Raw genomic sequence first — 11,045 nt, forward strand, 5'->3', positions numbered from 1 at the left:
CACGGTGACACGCAGTATTAATGAAACGCCATTTTGTACAGTAACTAATTCTAACAGCTTTGTATTGCATTTATTTTAATTTATTATGGAAAGACTCAGTCCTCTCTAGCAGTGGCAGTTCTAAGTGGCAGCTGCCACTGTAAGAAATAAAAACTAAATCTTGCCACCCTATTTGTAGTTAATCTAATTTTGTACAATGCTAAAGTCAATAACACCTTCACAGAACTTTAATCTCTGGCTACGTTCACATTGCAGGTAAAAATGATCCAAAGCCAATTTTCTTTTTGCACATATGTGACCCATATCTGTCTTTTTATGACAGTCTGTATGTGATAAATTTGACCCAGGTCACTTTCATATGTGGCGCTGAATTAGACATGTACCTGATGTTATCCAAAGTGACCGCAGTCTGAACGGTCACGTCACATTTCATCCAACTTTCATGTCACTGAAGTAGGGATATGTGGATTGATCCAAATATACCAAAATCTCTCAGTGGAGGAAACAGCTTCAAGACCTCTGGATTGTTGCCGTTTTAGTCAGACCTCAGGGTTTCCACGACTCTGACAAATCTGTAAAAAAAAAAAGAGAGAGAATCTGAAAAAGATGGCAATTTTTTATTATATTTTACCTTTTTTTCAAAAAGTATAAATTGAGGCTGGCCCTGGAACAGAACCGTTCCATCTCAGATGCATCACAAGGGTTTTGCGAAAATAAAATAATTAAAATAGTTAAAAATTAACTCTGGTGCTGTGTGAGTGTGTTTGTGTCTGTGTCAACACCAGTCCTTGTGGAAAAACTGATCAGGTGTTTTAATTGAATCTGGGAATAATTAAGTTGCTGACAAACAGCGCTTGGTTAAGTGTTGTTTTGTGTAATTTAATTAATTCATATGCATGTTCTATTGAAGAAAACAAACTATGTGCTTTAAACTGTACAGAATAACAGTTTCAGGGATTTTAGCTCCTAATAAGTTTGCTGCTAAATTTATTTTTTCTGATGTTTGAAGGAAACATTCTTTCTTAGGTCTTAAAAATAGCCTGAAAACTGACAGAGACATCTGGAAACTAATTTTAAAATGCCTATCTTAAAATGTGGCACACAAAATGTTTCTATTTACTTAGTTTTGAAAAAGAAAATGCCATAAAAAGCATCTTAAATAGTCTTCACTTGAAGTAAAGTCACCACAAATAACCTTCAGTAACTTAATAAAATTTTAATAACATGTTTCATGAAAACAATGTCAAACCACTTAACATTATAAAAATAACATGAACTGCATCTGATGGATTTAAAAAAGAAAAAAAAAATCTAATTAACTACGATGTAGAAAAAAGAAACACCTTGCAGGACTTAATGATGAAAAAAAATCATCTACTGAACATGATATATTACGTGGTGTGATGAAACACTCAACTCTTACTTTTTTTAAGCAAAAACACAAAGTCCAACTATAAAGTGTATAAAATGCATTCACAGAGCTGGTATGTATTCATATACAGCGGGCAAGAAAACTCTTTGTACAACATCTTCAAATAACTAACAAATCAGTTTTTGCTCAGTGGGTGGCGGCTGGGATTCAGGTAAGTTCACAAAGTACAAGGGTTTAAATAATTACAATTTCATATAAAGGGAATCCTTTAAATCCCACAGAACTGCAGGGAAGTGTAAACCATCAAATGCTTCAGAAAACAGAAAAACTGGTACCATTTACAAAAAATTATTTTAAGAAAAACTCTCTTTTTTTTTTTTAACCAGACCAGAGCGTGACTTCATGAGCATCATTGCCTCTGTGTGACCCAAGTTTCATTATAGTCCAAACAAATCCTGAAGGAAAATAAAACACTGCTGAGTTTTTGGTTTTTTGTATTCAACTAGAGCATGACAGCATCCTCCCTTTAAACGAAGAAGACCAGAGGAGTCCACCGGCTCAGCGATGACTCAGCCAGCTCTCTGGAAGACCAGCGATGAGAGGAAAAAACCAAAAAAACACTGAAAGCACTGTTGGGTCTACTGAGGCAGAAAGGGCTACAGATGAGTTTGTCAGATGGTTAGCTGGCATGAAGAGTCTCAGTCAGGGTAGAGTTCAGGTTTAAGTCCCAGTGCTGGTGACAGTGCTACGAGACTCGGATCATCTGAGCCACCGTTTCATCCGGTGCTGCCTGGGCGATGTCCTGCTGCTGCACCAAGAGCAGAGATAATATAAAACAACTCAAATAAAACGTTTACATCTTTATTTTAAAACCTCATTTTAATACACAACTGGACCTGAAAGATTTGTTCCTGGACAGGGTCTTACCTGTGATAGGCCCAAAGCTTCTTCCTTTTCTTTAGGAGAAAAGAATCGACCTCCATCTCCTCGCTTACGCTGCATAGCGTGACGGTGGCGAGACTCGTGAAGGTATTTCTGCCAGAGACAAACCAGGTGTGTTGGTCAGATTTAACGTTATGAACAGATTCAGTCATCTCTGTAATTCGATTTGTTAGTGAAGTGCATTCTGTGAAGGGTTTTGTCTGCTAATTTTGTTTTATTTGACATGTTTCCTTAGAATGTGGCGGGGCGGCAGCAGCTCAGGAGGTAGGGGTTCGTCCTGTAACCGGTGGGTTGCCGGTTTGAACCCCTGCTCTGTTCATTTCAGCCCTTGTGTCCATGGGCAAGACACTTCACCTGCCTTGCCTCCTGGTGGTGGTCAGAGGGCTCGGTGGCGCAGGTAATGGCCGCCTCACTTCTGTCAGTCTACAATCTAGCTCACCACCATCAGTGTGTGAATGACTGATTGTAGCGTGAAGCTCTTTGGAGTCCTTGGACTAGATAAAGCGTAATACAAGTGCAGAGCATTTATGTCCACAGATGCACCATCGTAAGTTTATGGGTGTATTTTGTTAGCCTGTTACACAAACAAGTTCCTGTCTGAAACCCTCCATTTTAGTCCCGCTGTCTTTAGGGCTCAAACAAACTGAAGTACTCTGATTGAAAAAATAAGAGCTTAGGGTAACTATTCATTCTTTGAAGTAGAATAACACCTATGTGTCACAAACGAGTTATCTACCAGTCGGCATGCACGCGCGCTTCTACTGAACTGGTGATCTTCTGCCTCACCAACGACGACTCACCCTCCTCTCTTTAGGAATCTTGCCCTCGGCTTCCAGCTTGGCTCGGGCCTGTCTTCTCTTTAGGATGCGGTGGTACTGCTTAGCATTGACATACAGGGGCTCCTCCTCGAGCATCTCGGCCCCTGGCAGGGGGATACGCTGCATGGTTGGAACGCCGCCTCCTCCGGGCACCATCTGACAGCAGACGGAACACAAACAGGCATGCGATACTTAACACAAAAACATCCTGACGAAGAAGCAGTGATATTTTAAATCATCTTGCTCTACGATACAACACTACACCTCTTACACCTTGTGTACCCATACAAATGTTTCAATACAACAATTTAGATTTAATAACAGGCTGATTCTGAGAGGCCTGTTGCTTAGGAACTGAATCACATCAGTTTTTGAGAACCCACACAGCCCTCAGAAGTGGTAACTGGTAACATTTAACCCCCAGTGTTATCAGGAGAAATCTGATTAACAATCAGTTTGAACTTCATTATAAGCGTATTGATCAGGAGACACGTGATACCCTCCATTCAAGTGCTGCTCAATCTCAGAAGGACTGAAATGTTCAGAATGTCAACAATTCAAAGACAAAATAAACAGGAAGCACCCAAGTGGTGCCTCACTTTAATAAAAACAAATCAACTCAATCCACATAAGCTTTGTGAGAAATGATTAACACAAACACACTTAGTCAGACGGTGAATAACAGCTGATGTTGTTGATCAAAAAAAGAAAATAAAACTACTGTTGGAGCTCTTAAAGATCGTGTGATCTTCCACACACTCCGCAGCCTCGCTCCAGTCTAGATTTAGAAAGAATAAAAAAAAAAACAAAAGAAATGAAATGCTTGTACCTCAGCACAGGGTCTTACCATGACCATTCCACCTGGATTGACCATGTTGCCGGAGACAGGCAGGGTGACGGTCACAGTGCCCTGGCCACTGGTGGTGGTGTTGGTGTTGGTGCTGCCTGCCTGGACGATCTGAGCGCCGGCCAAGCTGGCAGCGGGAATCGTGATCATTCCTGCACGCGGACAACAGTGCTCATTCGAAGCGCACAACTCAACGTCATTTTCGTTCACAGTAATCTACAGAATGGGGCGCAAAACTGAAAAGTTAAAGAAAGGACGTACCCTGCTGCAGGACAGACCCGTCTGCGTTGACAGGCTGGTAGACAATCGTCTGTCCATCTGCTGTCTGAGCAACCTGTTGGCCTTGAACACTGATCTGCTGGCCCTGTTTAAGAAATGAAAAAGGCACAAAACTCAATATTTCCTTTCTTCAATCTTTACGACAGTATCAGTATATTGTCTCCTTATGCATCCTTTTTGTCTTTATCTTCTTCTGTCCTTCTGCTCCCTGTGTCTTCTTTTTCTCCTTTAAATATTTCAACCAACAGTGAACGCTCAGCTAACTCGTTTACAGCTTCTTCAGCAACTTTTAACACAGTCTGCCAGCGCCAGCGCTGCACTTTGACAGAATATGTCCGTTTTTCAAGTTAGTTTTTTAAAAATGTGCATTTGTACATCATTTTAGGAATAACATCTGTCTGCAGTGCTGAAAACCTTACAACAAAAAATAGTCTTTCTTCGAGCTACTGCAGAAAAACTAACAAATATTGATATTCAGCAGTTTAGATGGAAACAGGAGATGGACTATCTCTTCCTACAGATAGGAGAACAGAACTCTAATCATAGTAAATATTATGATTTGACTATCAAATGTAGGTACCTGGTTCTGTCCTGCAGTGATGGCTGTCTGGGGCTGCTGGATGATGATTTGCTGAGGTTGACCCTGCTGACCCTGGAGCTGGAGAGTCTGGCCTCCTTGCAGCTGGATCTGACCCGGCTGGACCAGCTGGATCTACACAAGAAAAAACAATTAAGACTTTCGGCTCTTTACAGGCATGAAACCATTACAAGCTCTTCCTGTTAGCAGTTCTGGTTCATACCTGCTGTAGTCCTTGAGCTCCAGACACGGGAACCTGCATTATGGTTTGACCCTGACCCCCTGACATGGCCTGCACCATGATGGGCTGCCCTGAGGACGTGATGAGCTGCCCACCGCTCACCTGCACCATCAGGGGCTGTCCCTGGACCTGCGGAGAGGTGCGCAGAGTTGTTACAGCAGCACTGGTGTCGTTCACCTGCACATCACTGACACGTGACTGACAGGGCTGCATGCAAGTCAACTCACAAACATCCAGGACACTATTAAACCATCCGCTACACTGTAAATTCAATCTGAAGCAAGAAAGTACAATCTCTTCTTAAAATCCCAAGCATATTATTCAGTCTTACTGGGATGTTTGCTGCTGAAGAAAAAGGTTAATTTCAATGTTAAGATAAGATGTTACCATTCAAATTATTTGCATTTTATGGGTGCAGCTAATAAAGGTCTAATGGTTCAACTTGCATACATGAAAGCAAGTGTATCACAAAAAAAGACAGAGTAAAGAAACCCTCTGACTTTGTGTAAAATAAAAAAGGACTAATTTAGCTAAAGCATGCAATGTGACTGATAGCAATGTCAGTGCTGAACCCCAGAGCAGATCACATCGCTCATGCCTCCAACACTACAAGTCTTAAAAACAAACATTTCAGACTTTTTAAACTTGCTTTTTAAAGTCAGACACGAATGCAGCTCAGGCAAACAGCGGGTGTTTTCTCTTACAGCCACAGGAGCACAAAGCACAAACCCGAGGCTCATAAACAAATGCGCTGTGCCGAGGAACATGCAGCACGGGGTGATCGCAGGCGGTGATCGAGAAGACGCGATGAACCAAACAGCACAGATGGGTCATGAAAACAGACCTGGGTGTAGCATGCAAACTGGAAGGCTATTAAAGCGTAGCGGCAGTGACACAGGGCGGCGGTGACACCACTACCTGGAGTGTCTGCACCTGCTGGCCCGGCGCCTCTGTTTGCAGCTGCACAGCAGTCACTGTGCCTTGTGTCTGCAGACGAGGCAGGACAGCACAGTCTCAGACGAGCACAGGTAAGCCCCAAACTGTTCAAACCCCTGCACATTGTTTTACTTTAATGTTTCGTTTTAGCAACAAACCTCTGAATGGAAATGATCAAACGATCGCCAACCGGTGTGATTTATTTATCCAGCATCAAGGGCTGACCTTGTGCATTCATGTGTTGTTTTAAAGCAATTGCACCATAAGAGGATCATCTGCAGATTTATCTTACAATGTACATGACAATACTGTCTTTTTTTTACTCTAACAATCTCTTGACCACTGTGGCTGTATATCTGAGATCATTATCTTGGGTGAAGGCTCTCAAGCGGCTCAAGATGGTACCAGCCTGGTACCAAAACGTCCCATTAAACACCTGCAGGGACCGTACACAGGGTTGTGTTTCATAAAACATCCAGCCGAAATGATCAGGAAATGAATAACAAAGGTTTATATTAGCATTGTGCTGTAGCCCAACTAGGTTCTACACTTGGACTGTACGGATTATATTAACAACGTGAACGTTATTATGAATTTATGAAGAAAACTAAAAGTACAGGAACAATGTCTGCAGGGCCTTGAGGGTGTAATAGATGCTTGTTAGTGATAATAACAGTATGACACTGAGAAAATAAATTATAAATAATAGTAAAAAGATTAAAGTTAAAATTCTGGCACAATGTTTCACTTGACTGTTGTCACATCATACTTGTGTCCCTTCCCCCATCAGTGGAAACCAAAATCTGTCAAACACAAAGTTTAACCTGAGAGGTTTGGATTTGGGACAGGAACTTTGGGCTTATTTGTCAATGTTAAGAAAATATATTCATTCTGGACTCCTTTAAAACTCTTTGGGTCAGTGTTGTGTTTTCGGTCATCTCACTGGAGAAAAGTGAATCTGAAACTGAAATAAGGAGCAGAGGGACCAGAGGCTGTATGTCAGGATAACATTTAGCTGTGGAGACTAAGAGTGAAGTCATCAAGAAAAACTCAACATTTACCAGAAACACACATATATACAGACCCGTTCTGCCTCTTTTAGCTGATGTTCTGCCTCTATTGGGTGGTGTTCTGCCTCTTTTTAGCTGTTGTTCTGCCTCTTAAAGCTGGTGTTCTGCCTCTTAGTTTTTGTTCTGGCTCTTTTAGCTTTAACAACTCTGGTTCGGTTTCTTCTACAGATTTTAGCAATCATCAATCAAAAGCAGCTTGAACAACAAACTTCTTAGTCGCTTCAATCGCCCAAAGTATGTCTGCGTTCACCATCTTTCCCTGCATGCAAAGAACATGATTCATCATCTACAACCAGATTTTCCCTGGCTCTTTAAACTAAGGACCCTTGCTGTTTGTCCCATTAACGAGGAGCATGTCTCTTTGGTTACATCCTTATTTTGGGGGACAGATGACAGCCTGAACTCACCTGCTGCTGGATCTGTCCATTCGCCGTCTGAACAACGATCTGCTCCCCGGTGGTGGTGGTGGCAGTGGTGTACTGCTCCATGCCTTCAGTTTTTTATATACTTTCAGTCCTTTACAGACAAAGAGACATGCATTATGATAACATGCACTGAATATTCCTCCTTGAATCAATTAATGTTTCTCACAGCTTTATTTCCAGTCAGACAGGAGAGCATTTTAAGGCGTTATCTACGTGTAATATCCTCCCCTTCTTCGTTACTCTGTAAACACGTTTTCGACTGTCTGAATTAATTTAATCTTCAGCCTCAGGATTTATAATAAACGCCCAGGGTTAAATGTGACATTTTACGGCAATGTGTCGACCCATTTCACAGACTGGGGAGGGGGGCTTCATTCTGCTTTTTATTAAGAGCTGAGCTAACAAAGCTAGCTAAGAGCCGTGGTAAATTCAAGAACAAAATGGATGCTCGGTTATCAGGTACGGAGCGAAAAAATCGGTCATTTTGACGACTTCTTTGCAGCAGCTGTTGAAACATTTGCAGATGTGTTGACTGTAAAATTACCAAAAGCCTCTTTGTTCGACACTCGCTATTTTAGCCCACATATTAGCCCGACAAAGAGCTCATGTTCCCTCGCCAGCTGCGAACAACGAGAAGACGAAAGAAGCTTTTTTCGGGCCAAACAACTCTGGGACACAGCGGTCAAAATCTAACTGAAAACTAGGACTTTTTTGCATTTAGCAGGGTTAGTAATTTGGTTGGTCCGTGACAAACCAATCCGTGCTGACAACTACCAATGCCTTCAATCGTGGCTCCCTTACCGTATCTTCACTGTCCGGTTTCCCTCTGATTGGCTCCAGTACAGCTCGCTAAAACCCAATCAACAAAGTGAGCGGACAAAATGGCGCAAATGAAACAACGGCGGCTGGGAGGAGGTACGCAGGCGCGTGACACGTGACTGCAGCGGGGACAGGGCACGCTGCAGTTTCGCTGGCCTCCAGCAGGGGGTGATGTTCACTTCGATTATAAATATATATTTACTTAAATATAATTGTTGCTGTTTTTATTATAGCACTGTAAATCAAAATGATAATAAATCTGTTTTTTAACTTTTAAATGCGATCTATATCAGATACATAAAAAGTAAGGCACATAACACCAAATATACAAACATATAATTTAATTTCCATTTGGGATAAATAAAGTATTTTTGAATTGAATTAAATTGAATTAAATTTGAGCATTTACACGTGTCAGCGAGGCACGAATGCTGGATTTTGGGATGATACTGATTCCAGTATGATGATATTGATTTTACTTGTAGCGTGAAAGCTTTTTATCTGTGTTAGTTTTAATCTTTCAACTCGGCAGCAGTGGTTAGAGCTGTCGCCTCCCAGTGAGAAAGCTGCAGGATTGCCTCCCGGCCTGGGGCCTTTCTGAGTGGAGTTTGCATCACGTGGGTTTTCTCTGAATACTCCGGTTTCCTCCTACTGACCAAAAACATGCATGTTAGGTCAATTGGTAACTCCAAATTGTCCCTAGGTGTTAGTGTGAGTGACTGTTTGTCTCTATATATGGACCTGGGACCTGTCCAGGGTGTCCCCTGCCTCTCGAACACTGACTGCTGGAGATAGGCACCAGCCCCCCTGCAACCCCAATAAGGAGAAGTGGTTATGCCTTGATGGCTTCAGGGTGAAACAAAGCTCTGACTCACCTGAAGAAACCAAGGAGTGCTGTAAGGATCATGTTCTCTTTTTTCTTAATACTTTTAATGTCACAAAGCCTTCTGAGGGAAAAGCTGCAGGTCTTAAGAGTAGACTGTCACCTTTGGATTCTGGACTACCTCACTTTCTGTCTACAACATGTCAAGTCTGATATGACTCCCTGCAAATCTATTCTATTCTATTTTGCAAGACAATTCGAGCGGTTACTTCACCTCCGTGCCGCTAGGTGGCAGCACCGCGCCGTTCATTTACTGTAAAAGCAGTGTTTGCGGAAGTACTTCAACGCGTCGTTTCACGTTATACGCATGTGAAGAAGGCGTTTAGTGTGGATACCATTATAATATATTTATTAATATTTAAGTACAGCGAATCTATGATGCACCTCTGAGCTTTAAGAGAGGAAATATATTTCGCGGTAGCTAACCGTCTTGGTAGCATAACAAGCTAAGTCGAAAAGCATGACCCACCGTCTTTGAGCGTGATGGCTCGACATCTTCAGGTCTTCTCCCTGCTCTCTAGGCTTTGTGCTTCATCGTCAGCAATCCCGTCTGCTTCTTTAAAAAGCTGCCGATTCGCCAGCAGAGACGGCAGCAAATCATGGACGGGACAGAGCCATGCTCACGGAAACAGGGGCTCCCACAGACCCAAATACAGCGACGAGATTTATGATGGAGAGCAGGAGCTGCAGGATGATGTGGAGGACAAGCTCCAGGCTCTGCTTGAGTAAGATTTAATGGCGGGGTTTATTATTTATAATTACAAATGTAAATGATGACCTCTGTGGTCATTACAACCAGTCTTTTTTATGTTTTTCAGTGAAGGAAGGAAGAGGCAGAAGACAGTGAAGTATCATATAATGAGAAGGCAGATGACTTCATCAGGACCTCCTGAGAGAAAGTTAACTTGGGATGCTATGGAACAAATAAGGTGAGGCTGCTCTGTTTTAACAATCCTAGAGATTTATGTATAACCATCCACCTAAATAAGGCTCCTGCACATTTATTCCTTAGATATCTGAAGAGAGAGCAGCCCGAAGAGTGGACCGTGGAACGCCTGGCTGAGGGTTTCTCTGTCACCCGAGATGTCATTCTCAGGGTCCTGAGAAGCAAGTTTACCCCCTCTGAGGACAGGAAAGCGAAGCAGAATGCAAAAGTGATGGCTAAATACAATCAGCAGGCGCTGCCTTCAGGTGCAGGGACACAGCAGGGCAAGCTGAAATTGCCTGGGGGTCACACACCAGCTGTTCTCCCATCTGGGAGTAAAGAAGGCGCTTTGATCTCTGTGACTGGTCAGGCTCAAACGATTAAAGGTAAAGGCTCAGACCCTTCAGGTAAAAGTCTAATCTCAGTTACTGTTCCAACCACCCAGCTAACAAAAGAGCTTAGTGAAGACGGCACCTCGGTTAGGTCCACGGCAAACAAGGGCGTTCCTGACACCCAGCACACAGAGGAGGACCTGGAGCAGGAGGAGAGCTGGGATGGGCTGGTGCTGACAGAGGAGGAACTGGAGGAGTTTCTGGAAATTGATAAACCTTCTCCTCCAGCGCAGATTGGGAATGAATTCTTTGATGAAGAGGGAAACTTCCTCTATAGACTCTGAGAACATCTGGTGTCGAGTTGTTGGCTGATACATGTGGTATTTAAGATGTGTCAAAATAATCATCAGCTCAGGTACTTCCTGCATTGTTACCACGTAGGTAATTAAAATGTTCAACCTCCCCAATTCTCTTTGTTTTGTTTTAACAAATTAAAAATATTAGAATAAGCGTAAACTACTGCAAGGTGAATAACAGGAAAGAACTACAGGAAAAATAGGAATTTGGTACTAAAATCTG

The 11,045-nt window shown here is 42.5% G+C and overlaps 2 protein-coding genes across 10 annotated transcripts; one reads left to right on the forward strand and one right to left on the reverse strand.

Moving 5' to 3' along the window:
• Positions 1-1,196: 1,196 nt before the first annotated feature.
• Positions 1,197-8,457, reverse strand: nfyal (nuclear transcription factor Y, alpha, like). 9 transcript variants are annotated; one of them, XM_017417898.3, is made up of 10 exons: positions 8,309-8,457; positions 7,490-7,598; positions 5,995-6,063; positions 5,059-5,205; positions 4,839-4,970; positions 4,241-4,343; positions 3,962-4,131; positions 3,115-3,288; positions 2,300-2,407; positions 1,197-2,180 (listed from the first exon to the last, which is right to left on the reverse strand). In XM_017417898.3, the coding sequence occupies exons 2-10, from the start codon at positions 7,568-7,570 to the stop codon at positions 2,118-2,120; spliced, it is 1,047 nt and encodes a 348-aa protein (XP_017273387.1). In that variant the 5' UTR covers positions 7,571-7,598; positions 8,309-8,457; the 3' UTR covers positions 1,197-2,117. The 9 variants fall into 9 exon arrangements, with proteins under 9 accessions (XP_017273387.1, XP_017273389.1, XP_017273388.1 ...); XM_017417900.3 differs by having other exon boundaries at positions 3,980-4,131; positions 5,992-6,063; XM_017417899.3 differs by having other exon boundaries at positions 1,197-2,177; positions 5,992-6,063.
• Positions 8,458-9,475: 1,018 nt separating this feature from the next.
• Positions 9,476-10,933, forward strand: ngrn (neugrin, neurite outgrowth associated). The gene is made up of 3 exons (XM_017417638.3): positions 9,476-9,934; positions 10,028-10,138; positions 10,222-10,933. The coding sequence occupies exons 1-3, from the start codon at positions 9,693-9,695 to the stop codon at positions 10,808-10,810; spliced, it is 942 nt and encodes a 313-aa protein (XP_017273127.1). The 5' UTR covers positions 9,476-9,692; the 3' UTR covers positions 10,811-10,933.
• Positions 10,934-11,045: the final 112 nt, after the last annotated feature.

The sequence above is a fragment of the Kryptolebias marmoratus genome, linkage group LG8 (assembly GCF_001649575.2).
Source record: "Kryptolebias marmoratus isolate JLee-2015 linkage group LG8, ASM164957v2, whole genome shotgun sequence".
Classification (NCBI taxonomy): Eukaryota; Metazoa; Chordata; class Actinopteri; order Cyprinodontiformes; family Rivulidae; genus Kryptolebias; species Kryptolebias marmoratus.